Source organism: Haliotis rubra, unplaced genomic scaffold (genome assembly GCF_003918875.1).
Source record: "Haliotis rubra isolate DU_JTF1 unplaced genomic scaffold, ASM391887v1 Scf149, whole genome shotgun sequence".
Lineage (NCBI taxonomy): Eukaryota > Metazoa > Mollusca > Gastropoda > Lepetellida > Haliotidae > Haliotis > Haliotis rubra.
In genome coordinates, this window is record NW_025765436.1 from 51,956 (window position 1) to 79,428 (window position 27,473).

General features: G+C 40.8%; 1 protein-coding gene across 3 annotated transcripts in view; it reads right to left on the bottom strand.

Moving 5' to 3' along the window:
* Positions 1 to 5,899: 5,899 nt before the first annotated feature.
* LOC124269977 overlaps positions 5,900 to 27,473 on the bottom strand; it is a 47,719-nt gene continuing 26,145 nt past the window's right edge. Inside the window, exons 2-4 of one of the 3 annotated variants that reach the window (XR_006896646.1) lie at positions 23,674 to 23,823; positions 22,563 to 23,003; positions 5,900 to 5,919 (exon numbers count right to left, since the gene is read on the bottom strand). Coding sequence is in view for 2 of the 3 variants with exons in the window: in XM_046704977.1 (XP_046560933.1) it covers positions 15,648 to 15,805; positions 23,674 to 23,823 (308 nt within the window). In the remaining variant the exon portion in view is untranslated. Of the gene's footprint in view, positions 5,920 to 15,299; positions 15,806 to 22,461; positions 23,004 to 23,673; positions 23,824 to 27,473 lie in introns of those variants that run through there. The other 2 variants (XM_046704977.1, XM_046704976.1) reach the window with 2 other exon arrangements.

Consider the following 27,473-nt stretch of genomic DNA (forward strand, 5'->3'; position numbering starts at 1 on the left):
AAAGTGTGAAATACCTGTTAAACTAAGTTCGGCCTAACTATAGTTTCAGTGGTAGAGATAGGAAACGGAGAAAAAGGACTTTACTGAGGTGAAGTTAGTGCAGAAATGAGGCAATGCGTTTTAAGTCCCAAAAGACTTATTTGGAATAGACCATGGCTTTATGCAAAATTAGTGTGCGACGATATTGTATTACAAAGGACACTTTTTAAATGCCCAATTTGAAATTAGACGTAGATTCATTATAAACGATAGCTGACGTAAAAATAATAACTTTTATGCTGGAAACTATTAAGGATGTAGCTACCATGGAGTGAGAGACATTCATTTTTCCTTGTAGTTCTGAGAGGACAAATCGGCAATAGGCTGTTAATGTTTGTTTGTTGTTGCCTCACTCTGCATTATTCCAGCTATACGGCGGCGGTTTGTAAACCATCCAGTCTCGACCAGACAATCCAGTGGTCAACAATATGAGCATCGATCTACGCAATCGGGATACGATGACATGTGTCAACAGTCAGTTGAATGATGACAAAACGATACAAAACGTCAAAATCGACAGAAACGATCACCCTGTTCTCGTACAACACTGCACAGCGAAGCGGAGTCGCAACTGGGACATTGAAAGTTTGGTGCGTCAATCTGTTCCCCAACCTTGCAATGTAAGGGAATGTGTAAAATCAAACAACCGCAACATTTATGAGATGTACAATTTCTGCCCAATATACAAGTGTTATTTCATAATATGATGTATTACATTTCATTTGAAATGTGGGTGTTAGCCATTGGTTAAAATGTATAGTCCGTTTGGCTCAAAAGCGGACCAATGAATTGCAATCTAACTCGAAAACTAATAAACATATAACACTCATTGAAACGCTGATCATAATCAAAACATCAGATCAACTCTGTGATTTGTGTGCAGAATGTATGTCCTAAAATTAAAAAGTTGTTGAACAAACTATCATTAAAATACTGACACAGTTCAATATTTTGCACGATATAAATGCCGCCAAACTATAGTGGAGGAGTGCAGAGAGAAGGGACAGCCAGGTGTTAGAGTAGCACGTGCACAAGTGGCCATTAACCTGTGCTGTGCCATCTCCATCCTTTCTCGCACATCTGGCTGTCCCTTTCTCTGCACTCCTCCACTATAGTTTGGCGGCATTTTCTGCTAAGGGGATGGCTGGTTAAAGCTGACGGAAATAGAAAAAAAACTGTTTTTAGGCTGTTACTCTGTATCCCTAAAATTTACATAATTTCAAAAGCATATTTCGAAATAACCCACTTGGGCCTAACTTGGCGTTTAGTGGGATGCGTCATACGATATCCCAGAAAAGCATGTTTACTCGTAAAATCGGGCACAACTTAGAAAAAATACGAACAGCTGCTGAAAACAACAGATCAGACTATAGATGGCAATTAGGTTGCTCAGCCAGGTATGACGACGGACCGTCGACTCACCTGGCATGAAATGCACGATGCTGCCTACAGGCACAAGGGGATCATCTCAAAGATAGTTTGTGCTTTTTCATGTGTGTTGACTATGTCTCATCTAGTAATTAACATGCATCTTACGTGTTTTCTTTCATAAAGTTTATGTTGAGATATGTAAAGAGTATGATACCGAAAACCACAGAAACGCATCTTAGTATATAGGTGGCATGACCACCCGAAGATCGACAGGACTGGATATTATTTGTAAATTGTTATCACGTGCCGTGTACCTCCCCAGTATAATTGCCCTAAAGAATTATCTTATCTTAGCTGATATCTCTATCCCCAGCCCGATCCCAGGTTTTGCTTTTGAGGCGACCCCTCCTATCTGTTTCTTTTTATAGTGACAGTGAGATACACAATGCCAAGACACACATAACGTGTGACCATTCATCCGCCAACATTATAAATGGAGACAAAAGAAATATAACTATATGTATGAGGAGACGTATTCGTGTCTTATTTCATCACAGAGGAATAGGATGAGATTGTCAGCGTCCTCATCATGGCGCGGGATTTCCTCCAACAGCTGAATTAGCACGGTCAGTTTCCATTTTACACTATAAGTTGCTGAGTGAGTTAAACAACAAACAAACAAGTAAATTAGAACAGTATTTCCCACGTTTTAACTGTTGGCTCTTCAACCAAACGTATCCATTAAGCGCCACCACGGCACCAGCCACCCACCCCTTCCCCAAACTGTAAGAACCAAACTTAAACACGTCACAACAGAAATCCCATTTTGGAGCAGGACACCAGCGTTTTCTGTTGTTTATGACCACCTCGCATAAACTTTGTGAAATAGCTCAGAAATAACTTCGTCAATATCGTCTGATAAAAAGAAGCGACAAAACCCTTTCGAATCCATAAAAACATCAGAAAACATGGCTGATTGTACAGTTCCTCCTACTAGATAAGCATGTGTTTATGAATCAATATCAAATAGTGATGCTACTTTGACTTTTTCATACACAGCTGGGTGACTATGTGTCCAAGCCCACCCAGCTGTGATTGGAATACCTCGTAAGGACAGGAAAGCCACACTAACTCGGTGCGACTAGTGGGATCTGAGATTGACATGCAGTGATCGAGGGAAAAAATAAAGTGCCTTTGAGCAGCTGAGCTGGATATCGGCGCTATACGCTATAAGAGTGTGTGTGTGTGTGTGTGTGTGTGTGTGTGTGTGTGTGTGTGTGTGTGTGTGTGTGTGTGTGTGTGTGTGTGTGTGTGTGTGTGTGTGTGTGTGTGTGTGTGTGTGTGTGTGTGTGTGTGTGTGTGTGTGTGTGTGTGTGTGTGTGTGTGTGTGTGTGTGTGTGTGTGTGTGTGTGTGTGTGTGTGTGTGTGTGTGTGTGTGTGTGTGTGTGTGTGTGTGTGTGTGCGTGCGTGCGTGCGTGCGTGCGTGCGTGCGTGCGTGCGTGCGTGCGTGCGTGCGTGCGTGCGTGCGTGCGTGCGTGCGTGCGTGCGTGCGTGCGTGCGTGCGTGCGTGCGTGCGTGCGTGCGTGCGTGCGTGCGTGCGTGCGCGTGCGTGCGTGCGTGCGTGCGTGCGTGCGTGCGTGCGTGCGTGCGTGCGTGCGTGCGTGCGTGCGTGCGTGCGTGCGTGCGTGCGTGCGTGCGCGTGCGTGCGTGCGTGCGTGCGTGCGTGCGTGCGTGCGTGCGTGCGTGCGTGCGTGCGTGCGTGCGTGCGTGCGTGCGTGCGTGCGTGCGTGCGTGCGTGCGTGCGTGCGTGCGTGCGTGCGTGCGTGCGTGCGTGCGTGCGTGCGTGCGTGCGTGCGTGCGTGCGTGCGTGCGTGCGTGCGTGCGTGCGTGCGCGTGCGTGCGTGTGCGTGCGTGCGTGCGTGCGTGCGTGCGTGCGTGCGTGCGTGCGTGCGTGCGTGCGTGCGTGCGTGCGTGCGTGCGTGCGCGTGCGTGCGTGCGTGCGTGCGTGCGTGCGTGCGTATGCGTGCGTGCGTGCGTGCGTGCGTGCGTGCGTGCGTGCGTGCGTGCGTGCGTGCGTGCGTGCGTGCGTGCGTGCGTGCGTGCGTGCGTGCGTGCGTGCGTGCGTGCGTGCAATGATTAGCTTACACGGGATAGTCTGTCCGCATGACAGCATTTTACTTTTAGTGTTGTATCTCTGAGCGAGGTCATGACACTATTTTTCCTCATTATGATAGCAGTGTGGGAAATTGCCACTGGCCCGCTAGCCCGTGGCTAGTAAAAATCCAGTTGATCCAGTAAATCTCCACAGTGACTGGCCCGCTTGGCTAGTGAATTTTCATGGGTTCAGTTTTTAAATGTAGCACTCTCTCCGACTTGTTAAGTTATAATACACTTTTAAATGCAAGATTACTTCCTGATAAATGATAGTATTTTTACCTTTTGTAATATTTTGCTTAGTTTCTACATTCAAACTTGGGCTAGTGAATTATTTTGTGGGCTAGTAACTCGGTTGCTTGAGTAAACTGCAGCCTCAGTGTCGAAGGTTAGCGCAGCAGACCCCGGGAAGCAGGTTGAAGTTACCTCGAACTCGACCGAACCTACCCCAAACCCGTTGAATGGTGTTGATAATAAGAATACGCCTCCCGCCTCGGTATTAGTATTTTTTTCCAGGCGGAAATGAATGTATGTTGCATCGTATCCCAATTGCGTAGATCGATGCTCATAATGTTGACCACTGGATTATTTACAGACCGCCGCCATATAGCTGGAATATTGCTGAGTGCGGCGTAAAACTAAACTCTCTCACTCACATTCTTGATAAAACCAATCACATATTTTTAACATTTTGCACCTTTTGACATATCTGATTAACAAGAATCAGAAAAAAGTATGCGGATCTAGCTGACGACATTTCAAGCTTGCATCCAGGTTGGTTTTGGTGCCCAAAGGTTTGGTACCTCCCAATGTGCATGAGTACTTGTGTGTGTGTGAGTGAGTTTAGTTTTACGCCGCTTTTGGCAATATTCCAGCAATATCACGGCGGAGGACACCAGGAACACAGGCCCTCGTGTCTTTGCGAGGATTTAGAGATTTTATCAAATATGTACAAACATTTGAGATGACCCCGACTCGAAATGCTCCACAGTATAATACGTCATGATGTATTGTACTGCGAAGCATTTCGAGTCGGGGGTCATCTCAAAAACAATATTTTTAAATCATTAATCCTCACAAAGACACGAGGACCTGTGACCAGGAATGGGCTTCACACAATGTACCCATGTTAATAACATGATACCTGGAGCTATGAATTGTTGTCCCCGAGTTCAGGTGTTCAACTCGAGTGATACAGAAGGCTTCAGTGTTGGGGAGTCCACACACCCTCCGACACCTTATTTCTGTACCACCTTGATTTGAACATTAAAAACCAACCGCTGAGTTGCATCCCATAGACTCAGTGGGATCCAGTGACCGTGTGTATGAATCCCTTATTTGCATAATGCATTAAAAATGGTTCGGTCATCATGACGTTATTCTAAAGGTGCTTTGCACACATTGTTAATTGGAGAGAATGAGTGAGTATGGTTTTACGCCGCATTTAGTAACATTCCAGCAATATCACGACACCATGAATGGGCTTTACACAATGTACCCATTTTAATAAGATGATACCTGGAACTCTGAATTGTTGTCCCCGAGTTCAATCATTCTGGTTGGCTCTCGTACAGCACAAAGCTGCACAAAACACCGCTGTACCAAACACAAGCCTGTTCTTCAATTACAGAAGTTACAAAACTGACAAAAGTATTATATTCAACCATATCGAAAAACATAGGATGACCTCTCAGAACAACTAGTGTTTTGTACATATGTTAGCAAATCTGCATACTTCAGTTACGTTCCTGAAATGACAGCGATTTAAATACCGTATTTCCTATAATATGCACCGAGGCGCTTATTTTTCAGCGGACTTCCAGACCCGGCGCTCATTAGAGGCCCGGCGCTTTTGCGCTTACTGGGTCTAATTACCGGGATTGTTTGTGAGCTGCTTTATACCGGCGCTTATTAGAGGAAATTCGGTACCTGTTTCATCAGCTTGTTATAAGCTGTAAAGGTGTAAGCTCAAGGCAAAAAAAGTACATTCTGACAGGTCAAATGTCGACATTGTATACACACACACAATAAGCTATACAACTGTTATGCAAAACATGCTAATTAGATGCCAAGGAAGTGTACAGTATTTTATCGTTCACGATGCCAGCAACGTAATATTGTTTTGACAGTGGGAGACATTTAATTATGTTTTAACAATTACCAAGAGATGATTTTTCCAAAGATAAGTTGGGAAGGATTGGACGACAGATGGCCAGCGCTGGGTGGAAACCGTGTTTGTAACATGGAAGACGACGAGCCCTATCGAATCCATGGCGATTTAACTAAAGGGAACTAACTCTTACAGGACTAGTCGGCCCGGGAGGGCTTCAAGCTCTCTCTATTTTCTACCACTTCCTATACTCGTCTTCGATTCTTCAGCCCTAATGCTTCAACCCAGCTGGTCACGAAATAGTAGCGTGCGGAACAGATTTAGCTTAACCCTTACTGAGAGGCGTGTGTGGCGAATCATCCATCGAATACCAATGCTATTAAAACAACATTATTAACATTCCGATTTTGGGAAGAGTGAGTGTGACAATTAAAGGCACAGTATCACACCACACCTCTCTAAAAATAAATAATGCATTTCTCTCAATAATACTAACTATCCTTCCTCAGGGAAGCTACCATATAATTTATTCCAAAACCAATAATGTATTTAGATTAAAATATTAAATTAAAAAGTTCAAATGAATTAACGCAATGTTGCATTAAATCGACTCTCGAGCCCTCAGCCGGTTGAACATTATTTCATGCGAACCCCTTAGAGTTATGTCCCTTCGAGCGCTCTTACGAATATCCTACGTACAACTTGTGATTGAAACCAGTTCGGCAAACACCGACAACACCGCGTGCGACAGTTTTCGATGTACGGAGCAATTGTTTACATTTCATATATGGCAAGTATTCTCTCTTTGGAAGCTGTTCGACTCGAAGTTTCAATTATCGATTCCAGGCAAGTTGCAAGGGATAATAAGTCTTTTATTGCATCAATATGAAGCTAGAGTGAGTGCATTGGTCCCAATGTATATAATATAGGACAAGATATTGTCGAAAATGTGTGACATTGTGCCTTTAAGAGGGCGTTTCCTTGTGTGTTTTTTGACTGCCAGTTACATAATGCAGTCTACAGTAACAACAATTACTACATTCTACCTTGCCAAGACACCTGATTGTGTCCGATATAACTCGTACAATCTTTGAGTCATGTAGGATCATGTCATGTTGGATCATGAAGGATAATGCAGTATCATGTAACCACTTCCGGACCCCATCGCACATCTCGGTTACATAGTACTAATCATTTTCAGGTTTATGTAAACTCCAATTGTTTTCATTTGATGTAAGCTTTTTGTAAGTTCACAATGGTGATTAATTAAATTAATTGTTCCATTTCCAGACTACGAGTCACGATCAAGTGATCAGCCAATTAGATTCAGAAGCAAATTTGCTGTGAATTCCCCCAAACATCCGGCGACTGAGGAAACGAGGAATATTCACTTCTGGTTTCCGGAAGTTGTTAACCTGATGAGAAGAAAGTACTGATAGACTTCCAGGTAACGGTAGATCGTAACGCCAGATGCGCCTGATGTTGTCAAAGAATACATTAACTTCTGGTCGCAAACGACCCCACAAGGATTAGCGTGCCTGCCACGCCCTCCAGTATTGCCCCCACAATGCACAGCGCGAACGCCCAGCTCAGGTAGCTGCTGTTGTTGCTCCGGGAGGCGTAGATGATGGCGCCGACAATGATGGTTCCAACTGCGATAGACAGAACATAGTATAAATGAGTGTTGTTTTGTTGTTTATTAGAAATGTTCCAGCTGTGTCTGTAAATAATCTAGTTAATACAAGGCGAGAACAACACAATCAGGTGATTGACATCATGAGCATTGATGGTGTCTATCAGTTAGATAATCAAGAAATAGTTATAATAGTTAGTCTCAAAGAACTGAGTCGCACGTAGCCAGCCTGAAAGAAAAAGATACCGTAAAGACTTTTCATATCGACCTCTCATTTTTGGCATGAATATGTGTAGAGATGACGAGACTTTATGGATGATCAACTTCTTTATTTTGACAATGGCGACGTTTCGGTATAGATGCTTTTACCGTTTACAAGCATACAACGGTATAAGCATCTATACCGAAACGTCGCCATTGTCAAAATAAAGAAGTTGATCATCCATAAAGTCTTGTCATCTCTATACCTTCAAGTTCTAGAATGCCACTCAAACAAACGAATATGTGTACTATAGAACTTTGTAATATTGACCCTTGGGAGCTTGGTCTGTCACTACCGCGAGCCAATACATACTTGTACTACAGACGAAAATCAGAATGTCCAGTCATTCTCCCGGAATGCCCAGGGCATGGACACAACTTTTCAGACTTTCCATTGTTTGAAGAAGCCACAAGAAGAATAGGACGACGCCACAATACGGTTGTCCTAAATGCCGATATATCACAGTTACACACTTGACGCAAGGCATGAATAACCAATCTTGATTCCTTGGCTGCTTACGGAAAAGTGAGAGTGGTGGCGAACTGCTTGATTCCTTGACCGCTTACGGAAAGGCGCGAGTGGGGACGAACCACTTGATTGCTTACGGAAAGAGGCGAGTGGTGACGAACGGCTTGATTGCATACGGAAAGGGGTGAGTGGTGACGAAGGACTTGTTTCCTTGACTGCTCACGGAAAGAGGCGAGTGGGGACGAACAGCTTGATTTGTTGATTGCTTACGGAAAGGGGCGAGTGGTGACGAACGGCTTGATTGCATACGGAAAGGGGTGAGTGGTGACGAAGGACTTGTTTCCTTGACCGTTTACGGAAAGGCGCGAGTGGGGACGAACCACTTGATTGCTTACGGAAAGAGGCGAGTGGTGACGAAGGACTTGTTTCCTTGACCGTTTACGGAAAGGGGCGAGTGGGGACGAACAGCTTGATTTGTTGACTGCTTACGAAAAGAAGCGAGTTGGGACGGCAGACATACGGCTAACACCCAAAGTACCATTTTTTCCGTTTTCCGCCCGCCTTCATAATTATTCAACCCACACTGTCGGACTTTCATATTTCGAGTCATAACCAGGGCATGACATAAGCTCTCTTGACTCTTAGTCAGGTGAACTAAAACACAAAAGCGTCTGTCGACAAAATAATGCCCTGTGGGTCTGTTAGTCTCTAGTCACACTGTATGTATGATAGATGCTTGTTTTGAACATGTGACGGATAGACGGTCTCTGTACGCTGAGATACTACATATTCAGCTGTAACCATGTAACCACGAGCAATAGTAGACTGAATGTCATTTTCGTTTGGAACAGAGTTATACAGTTTTCGAAAATTATTGCAGACAGCACTGTAACAAAGATGCACTGTGACAGTCTCTTTGGTTTCAAAATGTATGTTCTTGCCTTATAATGAAATGCAAATTGTACACTCGACATTCTTAGGACAATATAGGTCAGCGTATGTGTGTAGGGTATCCATTTTAAATAAAACATAGTATTTCACTGAGCTAGTACAATGAAACCACCATAAGTCCCAATTTTACTCCACCTCCTTCCGCAGAACACCTGTGGAGATCCGGGTCTTCAGTAACCCATGCTTGTTGTAAGAGGCGACTAACATTATCGGGTGGTCAGGCCCGCTGACTTGGTTGACAAATGTCATCGTATCCCAATTTCGTAGATCAATGCTCATGTAGATAATTACTGGATTGTCTGGTCCAGACTCGATTATTTAGAGACCGTCGCCATATAGCTGGAATATTGCTGAGTGCGGCGTTAAACAACAACCAAACTTCCGCAGAAAATTATATAACTGAAATATAGTGCAAAGCGGCAAACAGATAACTGACTTTGTTATGAAAAACGGGTTGCGGATTTACTTAGTTGGATGGGTACTTTTAATATGCTCCAAATATTCCTCATCATAACCATACGGCCATTACATTACGCTTACCTGTTGTACTAAGGAACCTGCACAACTAAAGTGATGAGTTTCTGAATAGGGACGTCAAACTCTCATTTAAACAGTTGAACAGGTGCAACAAGAAAGACCTGCTCCTAGCTGTTTGACAGATGTGTGTACAGGGATGCTTGATGGTGATGGTGAACGAGTTCTGTGGATGTTTAGGAGGTTGTCTTCCGATATCTTGTGGCATGAAATTAGTTTCAAGTTTAAAAGTAACGTAAATATAGTTGCAAGTTTAAAAGTAACGTAAATCATCCCTTACAAACCACCTACTTCTATAAGGTGTGTGATTAACGTACTTACTCTAACCACTAACAAACCACCTACTTCTATAAGGTGTGTGATTAACGTACTTACTCTCACCCCTAACAAACCACCTACTTCTATAAGGGGTGTGATTAACGTACTTACTCTCACCCCTAACAAACCACCTACTTCTATAAGGGGTGTGATTAACGTACTTACTCTAACCACTAACAAACCACCTACTTCTATAAGGGGTGTGATTAACGTACTTACTCTCACCCCTTACAAACCACCTACTTCTATAAGGTGTGTGTGATTAACGTACTTACTCTCACCCCTTACAAACCACCTACTTCTATAACGGGTGTGATTAACGTACTTAATCTCACCCCTTACAAACCACCTACTTCTATAAGGTGTGTGTATAACGTACTTACTCTAACCACTAACAAACCACCTACTTCTATAAGGTGTGTGTATAACGTACTTACTCTAACCACTAACAAACCACCTACTTCTATAAGGAGTGTGATTAACGTACTTACTCTCACTCCTAACAAACCACCTACTTCTATAAGGGATATAATTAACGTACTTACTCTAACCACTAACAAACCACCTACTTCTATAAGGGGTGTGATTAACGTACTTACTCTCACCCCTAACAAACCACCTACTTCTATAAGGTGTGTGATTAACGTACTTACTCTAACCACTAACAAACCACCTACTTCTATAAGGTGTGTGATTAACGCACTTACTCTAACCACTAACAAACCACCTACTTCTATAAGGTGTGTGATTAACGTACTTACTCTCACCCCTTACAAACCACCTACTTCTATAAGGTGTGTGATTAACGTACTTAATCTCACCCCTTACAAACCACCTACTTCTATAAGGTGTGTGATTAACGTACTTACTCTAACCACTAACAAACCACCTACTTCTATAAGGGTGTGATTAACGTACTTACTCTCACCCTTACAAACCACCTACTTCTATAAGGTGTGTGATTAACGTACTTAATCTCACCCCTTACAAACCACCTACTTCTATAAGGTGTGTGTATAACGTACTTACTCTAACCACTAACAAACCACCTACTTCTATAAGGTGTGTGTGTATAACGTACTTACTCTAACCACTAACAAACCACCTACTTCTATAAGGAGTGTGATTAACGTACTTACTCTCACTCCTAACAAACCACCTACTTCTATAAGGGATATAATTAACGTACTTACTCTAACCACTAACAAACCACCTACTTCTATAAGGGGTGTGATTAACGTACTTACTCTCATCCTTAACAAACCACCTACATCTATAAGGTGTGTGATTAACGGACTTACTGTCACCCCTCACAAACCACCAAATTCTATAAGGGGATGTACCTAACGTACTTACTCTCACCCCTAACAAACCACATACTTCTGTAAGGGGAGTGATTAACATGCATACACTCATCACAAACAAACCACCTTCTTCTACAAGGGATAGAATAAATTTACTTACCCTCACGAGTAACAAACCACCTACTTCTATAAGGGGTGTAATTAACATACTTACTCTCACTCCTAACAAACCACCTACTTCTATAAGGGGAGTCATTAACATACTTACTCTCACCCCTAACAAACCACCTGCTTCTATAAGGGATAGAATAAATGTACTAACCCTCACCCCGTTAACAAACCACCTACTTCTGTAAGGGATAGAATAAATGCACTAACCCTCACCCCTAACAAACCACCTACTTCTTTAAGGGGAGTGATTAACATACTTTCTCTCACCCATAACAAACCACCTACTTCTATAAGGGATATAATTAACGTACTTACTCTCACCCCTAACAAACCACCTACTTCTATAAGGGGTGTGATTAACGTACTTACTTTCACCCCTAACAAACCACCTCCTTCTATAAGGGGTGTGATTAACGTACTTACTCTCACCCCAAACAAACCAGGAAACCGGATTTTCAGAGTCAGTTCCCCCCTTGTCTTAGGGAGGTGCACTTGACTCTACTTATAAAACCACTTTTACACTTACGTCACGGTATGTCAGCTTAACGTTGTGTGACCAGCTCTCCAGATAACGCAATGCTGGGAGGGGTGAGGACTATTTTATTTTAGGTGTCTATCTCAGGGCAGAAAACAAATAACGCTGCAGCTTTGATAGAAATAAAAACAAATCATGTCAATGTTTTGCAGTAGATAAATATAAACCATATAAAATACAATTGTTAACATATAGTGATAAATCGTCATATATCATATATTAATTACAACTTTTAAATAATTACATTGCCCAAACAATTTCATTACTTCTCACTCAGAAACCTTACCACCATACAGCTGCAGCAAAGAAAATAACAAAATAGCCATCCATGTGCAGACTCGATATGTTAACAAACAACATCGTACAGCTGTAATGTAGCTGCAACAAATATGTGGTCACAATTGTACAATGCTTTAAGCAGAAATTTCTTATGACTGTGGAAAGGGTTTGTCACATTTTAACAAAATGTATCTCTCGTACCCACTGACACCTGCAATCAACATTTGCAACTTCATAAAACCTGCAGATGTATACACTTAAATGCATACACTTATAATAAATGTTATACTGTACATAACTCATTTACGGATTATTTATTCATTTGTATTGCATGAATTTTATTCAGACATTAAAATGTTAATCCGAACAACTTAGATTCCTGTTTTCAGAAGACTACATCTTTAAGTTAAACTATTCATAATCTATGACGTGTCACATACGTGCTGCTGCGTTAACAGGGCTAAGGCTAGTTGCAAAGTGTGATGTGCTTAAACACTAAGGGTCTAGTACTATGTATGGAAACCTTAAACCAAATCAGAGACTGGAACTCGGATCACATTCGACCCACGATCATAGGGTTCTGGCGTGCCGAAAGGATATAACACTGAACAAGGACTTTCGGGGCCTTAGACGACTGGGCCACCCACGGAGGTGGGAGAGAGCTGTAACACTGAGCAGTTGTTTCGAAAGTGGACCAGGCACATCACTGCCTATCATTCTGTCGCCTGAGTTTCAAATCAAGTCTGGATTCATACGGGACAGCCTCGCCGAGAATGAAACGATGATGATTTGTAGATTTTACGTGCGCATTTCTGACATGTAGTGTAATCATACATTGTATACATGTCTGGTGGTATTTTGTGTGATCACACCTACAGCATACCTACTGCCTCAACACAAACTCGTGTTTTGATGGCATCAGAACCTACACGGGTGACATGCTGCATAAGATGCTGATGAAAGAATTTAGCAGTGAACAACATCAATAGAAGCAACAATATCTCCCTAGTTTTATTGGAGTCAGAGCGAAGACAACTGGACAAACAATTTATACAATGCATCATTTACAAGGTTATCCAAGAATTCTTCAAATTAAGACATTTTTAGTTCTATGAAAGCTACATCTATAAAATTGATTTTGTATGTTAAATACACCTCTCCAGACTTCTTGTGTACTTTATGCATCTAATTTTGTAAGATAACAAGGATATTGCTTAGGGCTCAGGTATACAGGTAGTTGTTTTGATGGACATACGGATATACAATATCTGGTTAATATAACATATTAATCCCCTATAAATGATAAATAAACGATAGTAAATGAAAAACAAATTTCATCATCCCCTTAACTTATAAATATCTCGAGACAATTCAAGAGTCATATCTTTTCACAAGCCATGCTAGGACTAAAACTTATGTTTTGTTGACATCACGGAATACCATTTTGGTTCTGAGGATTCAGAAAGAGAATATATAGGTCTTGAAGTTCCACTGCCCGTGTCCTTAGTGTGTCTTGATGGTTTTCTTATCCGAGTCAGATTTATGTATTATATTGAAAACAGATTGCCTTCCAAATATGATTTTTATAATTAGTAATTCATTTTTCCCTCTATAAACCTTCTACCTTCTATACGAAAATGTTCATTAGCGTTTATGAGGGTAAAATGAAATATCAGCGTTTGGAATATTGGGATTGTGTTTTATCTGTCTTATGTTTATGGCACATTAAACACCACCCCATTATTCCGATCACTATCATCTTAATATATACATTTGAATATAACATGATCAGCTTAGAATAATTGCATCAGAATATGTATTCTAATTATGTATTATCATATGTATTATTATGGTCATCATCATTAGTCGTCGTCGTCGTCGTCGTCGTAGTAGTAGTAGTAGTAGTAACAGTAGTAGTTGGAGGAGGAGTAGCAGCAGCAGCAGGAGCAGTAGTAGTGGTAACAGTTGTAGTTAGTAGTAGTAGTAGTAGTAGTAGTAGTAGTAGTAGTAGTAGTAGTAGTAGTAGTAGTAGTAGTAGTAGTGTGTATGTGCGGCTGCTTGTACTAGCCCAGACTTAAGCTGGTTTTATAGTGCTAGCTCACTGAGATACCATGCCGCAGTGAAGCATGAATACCCCACTCAGACACATTATACTGACTCCGAGGCGACCAGTCCTTATTGTACCCATGAATGCCGAGCGCCAGGCAGGGACCAACAAGTACCATATTAAACGTCTTTTGGTATGACGCGGTCGGGGATCGAACCCGCGACCTTCCGCTCTCCGGGCGGACGCTCTAACCACTACACCACGGAGGCGGTAGTAGTAGTAGTAGTAGTAGTAGTAGTAGTAGTAGTAGTAGTAGTAGTAGTAGTAGTAGTAGTAGTAGTAGTAGTTGTTGTTGTTATTGTTGAAAAGGTAGATTAATTTAGATTTAAAACTTAAAGATTGTAACAATTTGCGAGCGCCTCTGTATACATGTTTATATTTTTGGGAAATACACAGAAATAGATTTGTCGTTCTTGTTTAAAGTATCAGTTTTATTGGTGAAGTTGGTGAGTAATAAGAAAGTAATTTATATATAAGATACTTTACATATGATACTTACTTTCTTATCGTTTGAAGTAGTTCCAGTTAATATCCTGATATTAAATACTTCCACATGTCATGTGCTTTTTTCGGCGTTCAGCAAGAAACCATATTCATGGGTCCTTCTTCAGTCCGTACTATTGCTTCTTTCGCATGAAAATCAAATCAAGTGGAGTCTGGATCCAAAATCAATCTCACACAGGAAGTAAAAATGCAATGCCTTATGTTTTGGGCTACAGTTTGGAGTGCCACAATTCTTGTACTGAGAACATTTCCGGGCTGAATGTGCTTGAATCATTATAGCCAAGAAATTGGTGATTTTTCTAGATCGGTGTTGGGAGGGGTTTGGTGGGGTTTGGGTTTGGGTTTGGGTTTGGGGGTTGAGCAGTTCGCAGTGAAAACTGCCATGTCCCCTGCTGGTAACCACTTGATCCTTCAAGTCACGATCATCACGGGGTACTGGAGGTCTATTCTACTCGAGTATCATTAAATTCTTCTCTCTTGCAGTTTGTATGAGGATTTTACACTCCTAGTTTCAAATCAGTTTTATTTTTTCAGTTGGGAATAACAAATTAGGCTGATTAGACAGTTCAATGGTGGCAATAACTTCTACCACCACCACCAACTCTACTTATACTACTACTACTGCTGCTGCTGCAGTAAATACAATGTTGTGCTCGGGGCAGGCTCTCACCCGGTAAATGTCTACATGAAACATGCTATATCTATAACTGCCATGACTCATAGTCAATTGTAAATTTTACAGAAGACACGATATAAGAGTTAATGGATGATCAATTGTTGTCAAGTCGCGTTAGAAGACGTATTCCCAGTCACAAGTTGACTTATTCAAACATCATTTAACACAAAGCATGAAATGTTCGTCTCTGTCATTTTAACATAAAACTTTTAAACTTCTCCCGTTTATCATTTATGTTCTTCTGGTAGCGAACGTTCCCGCAATGATTAATGCGCCTGCCACGCCCTCCATTATTGCCCCAGCAATGCACAGCGCGAAAGCCCAGCTAAGGTAGGCTACCAGGAGATTCTGACTGCCGAAGATGATCGCGCCGATGATGATTGTTCCACCTGGAAGTATACAAATAAAATATAACACCTTTATGTCGAACTTACGGTTGTCTCGAAGTAAAAGGTTTCGTGTCTGCGCATTGCTTCTAGACATTTGGCTGTTGTGTCGACTTCAACTTGGTGGTGGACTGTAAATACTTACATCTTAATGATGAAGAGAAACAATTGCATGCACCGTGATACTCTCTTAACTCAATGCATCGTTTAAGTCGATGTGACTCTGTGGCCATTCAAGCATCAGCATTTTTATTGGCACTACAGCCTCACTCCATGGGAGTATATTTGCCCATAACCCCTCATATGTTACCCAGGATAATTTTAACGAGGCTGGTTTGAACAGCATTTGAGTTACATGACGGCGTGCCGAGGTTTGGGGCGAGTAATGCTTGCAGTGAGGCAGACTTCAAGCGTTCACCACGCACAGGTACCTGTTACTGCAAAGGGACGCAACGCAGTACAACGGATTCCGTCACCATAGGCAACCACCCGATCTCAATCGCATTATGTCGTGTGAAATAACTAATTTTTTAGAATCACTCCACTTGAATTGGATAAATATGTTTGTGAGGATCAAGTAGGTTTTGAAATATAAACACGTACAGGCACCGAAGCAGGCTAAGGCGTTGATGATTGTGATGAACTTATTATCGAAGATTGACAGGAACAGAAGGACAGCTGCTGCGGCAATGGCGATCAACCCGACTGTCTCAAAAGACTGGGTCGCGCGTAACCAGCCTGGAAGGAAACGAAGTGTGAAAATAGTATCTGTCAGATGTATGAGTGGTATCAGATAATCAGATATGCACACGTGCATGCATGCATGCAGGCAGGCAGGCACGGATTGATGGATGGATGGGCGGATGTGCGTGCGTGCGAGTGCGTGTATAACATGTACAGTCCTTGTTTTGTATGTATAAGCTTTCCTTCGCATTCTATGTGTAACATTCCTTTATATTGCATGCATAACTTTCCTTCATGTTGCATTATAACATCCCTTTATATTGTACTTATAACTTTCCTATATATTGAATGTATAGCATTCCTTCACATTGTATGTATAACATTCCTTCATATTGCATGTATAGCATCCCTTCATTTTGCTTTAAGACATTCCTTTATATTGTATGAAAAATATTCCTTTATAGTGTATTTATAACATTCCTCCATATTGTATGTATAACATTCCTTCACACTGCATATAATATTCCTTCATATCGTATGTATAACATTCCGTCATATTGTATGCATAACACTCCTTCATATTGTATTTTAACTTTCTTTTATATTATATGAATAACATTTGATCATATTGAGTTACTAACATATAGTGTATGTGTAACTTTCCTTCATATTGTATGCATAATCTTCCTTCATATTGTTTGTATACCATTCCTTCATATTGTATGTATAATCTTCCTTCATATTGTATGCATACCATTCCTACATATTGTATGTATAATCTTCCTTCAGATTGTATGCATACCATTCCTTCATATTGTATGTATAATCTTCCTTCAGATTGTATGTACAACTTTCCTTTATATTGCATGTATAACAACCCTTTATATTGCATGTTTAACAATCCTTCATACTATATGCATAACATTCCTTGATATTGTATACATAATATTCCTTCATATTGAATCTATAACACTCCCTCATATTGTGTGACCTTTCTTCATATTGCATGTATAACATTCCTGAATATATTATAACCTTCCTTTATATAGTATGTTTAACATTCTTGAATATAGTATGTATAACATTTCTAAAATCTTATTTCTTTCTGTTGTTTCAGCAAGCTACATATTTAGTCCTTGTGGGTGAAAGGAAATCGAGTACAAACAGCTTGTGTATGCCTCCCAAACAATATCGTGTTTATTCTCGTCCCCAGAAGCCTATAGAGCATAGGATTGAGTAGGCGCTGCATGGCCTGTGGTATAATAGATGCACCTGATCATCTCAGCCGGGAAACCCAGGTATCCCGACACCCACTCACCCACCCAGATTAATTGCCTAGGGAAAAATCCATAGGTACACAAGACGAAGCGGCATGCAGTGGAGCGTTGTTGCGTAATGCTATGGGGGAAAATATCTTGATACAAATGGCATGGATACGTGTTTGAACAGATACGATAGTTCAGCGAAGCGCTACATCTTCGCTTTCTACAACATGACTGACTGCATTATATCAATAAGAAGGGTGCCCAGTTGAATAGTGGGAATTCGTGGGATATGTGGTTATAGTCAACAACCATGCAATTCTCTACAACCAAGTTAGATTTTTTAAAACCCTGTAGATATGTACAAACTGTATTATATTCTGCGAAATCTAATTTAGTCTCAGGTCTTTGCTGAGTAATTAGAAGTGGGTAATTCAAGGCGATACACGCTGTGTTCCTTACATGCATCTTTCAAAATGAGATGTTTCTGAGAAGTTGAAATTTAAACATCTCGACTGAGTGAGGGATAGTCACGGCATGTCTTATGTCACATTTTACAGTGCTCGGGGGACGCCCGAATTTGGCTTCAGACATTGAACCCATGTGAGGATTCGAGTCGGGTCTTCGGCGGAACGAGCGAACGTTTCTTGCACAAGGCTACCCTACACCTTCTATGAAGACAGACAGACAGACAGACACAGTGAGTCTGACTGAGGATGTTAATACAATGTATATAAACGGAGACTAGTAAGTTAACTGAAGTAAGTTAGTTGCACAAGGTGCACAACAGACACACGTAGAACTAACAGAATAAAGATATTTATATTTACGCTGAACATTAACAATAAATCTATGAAAGAATAGCATTGACCTACATTAACCAATTCACAAAAGAGTCCAAATAAGGGTTTGATCTATCTCTAGTGATGTATCATTCACCGCCACAGCACGATTTTATACCAAAGTAGTTTCAGTTATGTAGTAAATCGTGCAGTATTTTTCAAATAAATATTCATAATTCTTTTCTGAAATACATAACCATACAAAAATACAAATATTTTCATGAGCATACTTTACCAAGTCATCAAACCTTCAGCACATTTCAATCAATAACGCTTTACATATATATATATATACAGTTCTCAAAGTTGGTTAGGATTATACGCAATGTTCCTCTGCACCGGTGAGTGAGTATGGTTTTACGATGCTTTGAGCAATATTCAGCAATATCACCAGAGTAACGATAATGATAATTCATCGTCATGATGGCCACTTTGATGAACAACTATTTAAACATGCTGTAAGTTAAATATAATTTCTTGAAAACAATTTACGACATGTTTTTTTGCTAATATATTTTCAGATATGATGTGATTATAAAACTCTCAGTTTTCAAAACGATCGCTGAGGAAAAGGTGTGCTTCAACGAACATGTACCACAGCTGCACATGGCAGAGATTGATTGCAGGTTATTGGCTGACAGATTGTGAATAATGTGCAGTTGGAGCGCTGGTTAAACATGGTAGTGACAGGGATATATGGAGAAGATCACAAAGGGTACAAAATAAACGCTTGAAGCCAAAACCATTTCTTTTTTGAAAAAAACACCAGCTTAACCTTAAATGCAAGTACATGCAGACATGAAAATCTGGTACTTCAAATCTCAACATGCTCGTTCAGACTGGTCGATCGAAAAACATACTAAGAGAAGAATGACTTTGCAAATTATGTGATTCACGTTCAGCTTAGACCTTTAGCACACAAAACGTTCATAAACATGAACCATTTGTCCCGACTGATAACCTGACGGAACGTTGTGAACATGTGTTTGGGGGGGGGGGGGGAGTCCTCGTATCTCATGCACACATTTGAAGGAAACACCTTGTCTGGTATTGACACAGCTCGGTCTCACTTTATCAACCGTGGAATTTGGCCTATAGCCTCAACATAGCCTCAACACTGCAGCCTTCTGCATTACCTGGAGTTTCAGAAAGGCTGTATACCTGATAGCACACCCATATACTCAGGGGGCGGTGGGGTAGTATAGTGGTTAAAGCGTTCGCTCGTCACGCCGAAGACCCGGGTTGGATTCCCCACATGGGTACAATGTGTGAAACCCATTCCTGGTGTCCCCCCGCCGTGATATTGCTGGAATATTGCTAAAAGCGGCGTAAAACCAAACTCACTCACTTAATACATTTCGGCAGGATTGCCTAATATCTATATATAGATATTTTGCCTATCTGTTACTTTTATATTTCGTTACGAAACATCTCCGATTACATACTGTCAACACGTGATTGTTATTCAGCCTTACGTCGTGAAAGGATGTTTCAAGATTTGCATTTTCACAGAATGATGTTGGATAAACACTGCCGTTGTATCATATCTGAAATAAAAATTGTCCCACTATGGAATCCTAGAACGGACATTGTCGCGTTGTCGTATTGTCGCCTATCGCCCTCTCAAAAACAAGCAAAAAGAGGCAAAATTAACCAAAGCACGACAATGCAACAACACGTCATTTCGTCTGGGTAAAGACAAAGATATTATTCAAAGCGCGACATACCGACAATGCGACAAATGGCCGAAATTCCACGTTGTCGCATTGTCCCACTGTGGCGCTTTGGTTAATTCATCAACGACTGTTATGAATAGGTGCGTCATGTAGGCCCAGAATTCTTGCTGAATATCTTACAGTTCAATGTTTGTCTTTCATGTTTCTAGGTTGTAGAGGGAAGGTCTTGAGTGCACAACCCGCTCTCAGGGATTCAGGTCTTATTGAAGTAAGGAGATTACGTGCACTATATTGAATATATTGCACAACACTTGGTATTTACTCTCCAACCCATTTGCGATACACTCTATTTCTAAAATAACACAACTAACCAATATAGTTCATATACTGGTTGCTGATAAATAAAGGGCCAGCAAAACCATATTTTGAACATGTACCCAACAACTACTATAATTTCTTGAATACTGTGAGTTATTTCACGTGGACAGTGATAAGATCATAAAGCCATTCCCTGTTTTCGCTCTTCCAATCACGGTTTTCCCGTCACGATTGCCCACTTAGGTACAATGTGTGAACCCATTTCTGGTGTCACCCGCCGCGATATTGCTGGAATATGTTAAAAGTGGCGTAAAACTAAACTCACTCACTCACTCACTCACTCTCACTTGTATGAATCATCATTTGATCCACCAATGCTTCAACATCCAGTGGACAACAACTTGTTAGTTCCTGATAAAGGTCTATGTGATTGAAAGGTCTCCTGGGTTGGATTCAATCTGAAAAACTCTCAGCTGTGACCTGAACGTTTGTCTGCTATTCTCTAATGTATTTTAACTGTCAAACTTACAATTGATATGAATTCCAGGACACTACTACAAGTCCGAAGACAATTTTGCGGTTTTTTTTGTCTTTTTAGCTTGTTTGGCTTTTGAAGCCATGTGATATATGAAATGATTTGTTGTCAGTTAAAATATTATTCCCTCACCTGTCAGTCAATAGTGACATCTCATACTGTCAAATGGCGTCCAATATTTCAACACAAACGCAGATTTAATACAAAACGGCCGATCTTTTTGAAGTAATTAATACATGTATAGTGATATTTGTGGAAAATATATTTTGTAAGTGTATTTTTACAGTTAAAAAAAATTTTTGCCATAACTTTCTGAAAGAAAAATGAAATTTTGCAGAAATGTCTTCAGTAAAGAAGTGGTACATTCACGTCATTGCATAAAAGGTAGTGCAACAAAGCTATACAAATAGTTATGTTCAGTTCATAGACGAAACGATCATACAGAAGGGGTATCAAACAACACACATAGCTAACAAGATAAGGACGTTGGCGAGAGATTATCTCCTCTGAATCCCCAGCGAAGGCGGGGTTAATGTATCTGTTGTATGTGGCTGGATTGTTATGCGGTACTTATCCTGCAGCGTGATTCGTGGATGAAGATAGTCAAGGCAGTGTGTATTAATACAAAATCGCCAGAGTCCACCGTTGACTGTTCCATAGTTGACCCAATACGCTGATGCGAAACCAATCAAATGTAACAGTCGGCCAAAGGAATGAGGACTAGAGACACTTTAACCCAAATAGATATGCTCGACAGATCAGCCATGGTTGTGTCTCCAACTGCAGGAATCTCGAGTCACTGAGCCGTTGCGTAACAATCACACGACACGATTCAGCTTCACTTGCCATTCACTCAGCGTCGGGTGCTGTGGGGTGTGAGCCGCATTCCGTAAGGTTGACAAAAATGACGTCAAACCAGATTTTAACCAATGGCTAACACCCACTTTTAAATTTATATATCTCCTAAATGTTCCTGTTGTTTGATTTGCTTACATTGCAGAGCAGATTGACGCACCAAACTTTCAATGTCCTAGTCGCGACCCATTTCGCAATGCAGTGTTGTACGAGCACAGGATGATCGTTTTTGTCGTTTTTAATCGTTTTGTCATCACTCATCTCGCGGGATTGTTGAACATTCAACTGACTTGGTTGACACATGTCATCGTATCCCAATTGCGTAGATCGATGCTCATAATGTTGACCACTGGATTGTTTGATCCAGACTCGATGGTTTACAAACCGCCGCCGTATAGCTGGAATATTGCTCACTCACTCACTCACTCACCTTTGTGATGACACCAATCACATCATTCGTAACATTAACTATGAAAGTGTTCAGCGCTTATTTTTCCAGAACAACTTCCTTTACTTGCATAAACTAATTGCTAACTTGCAAAGTATATTAGAGATCTTCTTTTTCCGTGATTGACAAGATTCAAACACTACCACTACTACGACTACTACTACTTCAAATACAAATACAAATACAGATACAATGTTGTGTTCGGGGCAGGCTCTCGGCCGGTAAATGTCTACAAGAAACATGCCATAAAACTGCCGTAACTCCTAGTCAACTGTACATTTTACAGAACACTTGATATTAGAGTTAAACGTATTCCCAGTCACACGTTGTTTTATCCACATATCCTTTAACACAAAGGCATGAAATGTTCCTCTCTATCATTTTGACATATAACTTTTAGACTTCTCCGGCTGGTCTTATCGCTTATGTTCTTCTGGCAGCGAACGTTCCCACTATGATTAACGCGCCTGCCACGCCCTCCATTATTGCCCCCACAATGCACAGCGCGAAAGCCCAGCTAAGGTAGTCTACCACGAGATACCGACTGCCGTAGATGATCGCACCGATGATGATTGTTCCACCTGGAAATATACAAATATAATCAAACAACTTTGTGTCGAACCTACGGTTGTCTCGAAGTAAAAGCTTCGTATCTCCGTATTCTTTCTAGACATTTGGGTGTTGTGTCGACTTCAACTTGGTGGATTGTAACTTTTTGTATCTTTATGTTGAAGAGAAACAACTGCATGCACTGTAATACTCTCTTAACTCGATGCACCGTTTAAATCGATGTGACTCTACAACCTTCAAGCATCAGCCTTTCATTGGCACTACAACCTCACTCCATGGGTGTATATTTGCTCATAACCCTTCATATCCTGATACCCAGGATAATGTTAACGAGGCTGATTTGTACAGTTACATCATGGCGTGCCCAGGTTTGGAACGAGAAATACTCGCAATGAGGCAGACTTCAAGCGTTCACCACTTTCGTTAACCCCACTGACACGGATGTGGTGTTACAAACCAAGAAGCATAATCAATGCCAACTATGAGTCGAACCTATCGGCACAGGTATCTATTACTGCAAATGGACACAACTCAGCACAACGGATTCCGTCGCCATAGACAACCACCCGTTCTCACTCGCATTATGTCGTGTGAAGTAACTAATCTTTAGAATCACTCCACTTAAGAATTGAATAAATATGTTTGTGAGGATCAAGTAGGTAGTGAAATATAAACACGTACATGCACCGAAGCAGGCTAAGGCGTTGATGATTGTGATGATCTTCTTGTCCTTGAACGCCTGCACGAAGATTGACAGGAACAGAAGGACAGCTGCTGCGGCAATGGCGATCAACCCGACTGTCTCAAAGAACTGGGTCGCGCGTAACCAGCCTGGAAGGAAACGAAGTGTGAAAATGGCATCTGTTAGAGATATCAGAGGTATCAGATAATCAGATATGCATTCATGTATGTATGTATGTATGTATGTATGTATGTATGTATGTATGTATGTATGTATGTATGTATGTATGTATGTATGTATGTATGTATGTATGTATGTATGTATGTATGTGTGTATGTATGTATGTATGTGTATGTGTATGTGTGTGTTTCTCTGTGTGTGTTTGTGTGTGTATGTGTGAATGTGTGTGTGTATGAATGTGTGTGTATGTGAGTGTATGGAGGGATGGATGGATGTGCGTGTATGTATTGTGTGTATAGCTTTCCTTCACATTGTAACTATGTATAACATTCCTTCATATTGCATTATTACAATCCTGAATGTTGTATGTATAACATTCCTTCATACTGTATGTATAACATTCCTTCATACTGTATGTATAACATTCCTTCAGATTGTATGCATACCATTCCTTAAGATTGTATGCATAACATTCCTTCATATTGCATTATAACATTCCTTCATATTGCATTATAACGTTCCTTAATATTGAATGTACAGCATTCCTTACGATTGCACAATTCGTGGATGGATGGATGGATGGACGGACGGATGTGCATGCGTGCGACTGCGTGTATAACAGTTCTCCGTATGTATTGTATGCATAACTTTCCTTCATATTGTATGTATAACATATCTTCATATTGTATTTATAACATTCCTTCATATTGCATATAACATAGCTTCATATTGCATGTATAATATTCCTTCATATTGCATAATAAAATTCCTTCATATAGTCTGGAGAACATTGCTTCATATTGTATATATAACATTCCTTCAGTCTGCAGGCATAACATTCCTTCATATTGCATTATAACATTCCTTCATTTTCTATGCATAACTTTCCTTCACCTTGCATACATAACGTTCACATAAATATTGTAAGTATAACATTCCTTCATATTGCATGTATAACATTCCTTCATATTGCATGCATAACATTCCTTCATATTGAATTATAACATTCCTTCACATTGTATATATAACATTCCTTCACATTGTATATATAACATTCCTTCAGACTGCATTAGAACATTCTTTCGTTTTGTATGTATAACTTTCCTTCAACTTGCATGCATGACGTTCATCAATATATTATGCATAACATTCCTTTATATTGCTTGTATAACATGTCTTCATATTGCATGCATAACATTCCTTCATACTATATGTTTACATTACTTCATGTTGCATGTATAACATTCCTTCTTATTGCATTATAACATTCCTGAATGTTGTATGTATAACATACCTGAATATTGTATGTATAACATACCTGAATATTGTATGTAAAACATTCCTTAAGATTGCATGTATATCATTCCTTCAAACTGTTTTCATAATATTCCTTCATATGATATGTATAACATTCCTTCAGACTGTATATATACTAAGCAGCAAAAGAAACGTCAGTTTGGAATTTTCCTTCGCAGAAACGGATAACTATAAACTCATGTAATGTTTTGATTGTAATTTTTTACAACATCTCCAACTTTAAGAAAGTAAGATTGTTTATGGATAACAACTTCTTTTATTATATATGATGCGACGTTTCGGTATGGATTCTTATACCGTTGTCATCTTGCGACAACGGGTTAAGAATCCATACCAAACGTCGTCACATCATGGATTCTTATATCCGTTGTCACTTATAGCAGTGCTTGACATACCGTTGTCACTCTTGCTTGATATAGAATCCATACCGAAACGTCGCATCATATATAATAAAAGAAGTTGTTATCCATGAACAATCTTACTTTCTTATTAGTCAGCAACTTCTAAATGCCAATCAAACAGATCTCCAACTTTACTTGAGCAAAGACATTCCTTCCCAAACTCAGTATGGAACCCAAGAAATGGTCTCAAAAACGCAACCTGATCTCAGAGATGATACGGTGTTCTCCATGTTTTTCATGCACCTCACATTACAACGTCAGCAGGATGCCGTGACTCACGACAGCTCAGAGAAACCAGGTGCTAGGAAGACTTGAAGCTGGCCACACTGCACAAGCCATTGCCAATCACTTCCAGGTCAACGTTCGGACCATCTATAGGCTGCAGCAACGTTTCCGGGCCACCAACACCACAAATGATCGCCCCGTACTGGCAGACCAAGGGTGACCACAAGACGACAAGACGACAAAACCGCCATGTTGTGCGACAGCATGTACAGAATCCCTTCATGCAGGCATCCGAAACAGCACGCCAGACAGTGGGAACACACGGAAGACCAATCAGTACTGATACAGTACGCCGACGTCTCAACAGCGGGAACCTCTATTGCCGTAGACTTTACCGTTCACCTATCCTCACCCCTCGTCATCGGCGTGAACGTCTACAGTTTGCCCTACAACACCAAAACTGGCGATACAGGAAACGGAGGACTGTTCTGTACATAGATGAGAGTCGGTACTGCGTATCAACTGCAGATGACAGAACAAGAATATGGCGACGCCGTGGCCAGCGTTACTCAGACCAATGTGTTATGGAAAGAGACTCATGGGGAGGTGCAAGCATCATGGTATGGGGTGGAATAGGCCTGAACCAGAGAGTCGGTCTTGTGGTGTTCCAGAACCTTGGTCCAGGAAGAGGAGGCTGCATCACAGAGGTGCGCTCCATCGACCAAGCTCTCAGACCCAACGTCATACCACATTCGCACGTCACCGGAACAACATTTTCCAGCATGATAACGCCCGGGCCCATACTGCCAGAGCTACACGGGACTTCCTACAGCAGAACGGTGTCAACATTATGCAGTGGCCAGCCCTTAGTCCTGATTTAAACCCAATTGAACATCTTTGGGATGAAATTCAGAGGAGACTGAATAATGTCATACCAAGGCCGAACACAGCAGATTTATTGCGCTAGGCCTTTCTCAGAGTGTGGTTCCAGGTGCCAATGGCCTTCATCAATCGAATGGTGCACTCCATGCATAGACGCTGTGCTGCAGTTATTGCCGCTCGTGGTGGTCACACTAGATACTGAAGTCAAGAGTCTGAATGGACTGCAAACGTTCACATAATGTCTTGAAATTGTGCTGAGTTATTCATTGAAGTGTCAAGATATTGTACACAAAAAGGTTTTTGATCCGCTTATTATGTCAATTTCTGTAATGATTTGATTACAGTGCCTATCTAATTTTGAATTCGTACTGACGGGTTTTGTTTTGCTGCTGAGTATATAACATTCCTTAATATTGTATGCATAGCATAACTTATTACTGCAATATAACATTACTTAATATAATATGTATACGTTCCATAAGATTTCATGTATAACTTGGGGCGGTGGGGTAGTCTAGTGGTTAAAGCGTTGGCTCGTCACGCCGAAGACCCGGGTTCGAATCCCCACATGGGTACAATGAGTGAAGCCCATTTCTGGTGTCCCCCGTCGTGATATTGCTGGAATATTGCTAAAAGCGGCGTAAAACCAAACTCAGTCAGTCAGTCATGTATAACTTTCCTTATGATTGCATGTATAACATTCCTTAAAATTGCATTATAACTTTCCTTCATATTGCGTTATCACATTCCTTCATATTGTATCCATTGCATTCCTTTATATTGTATGTATAACT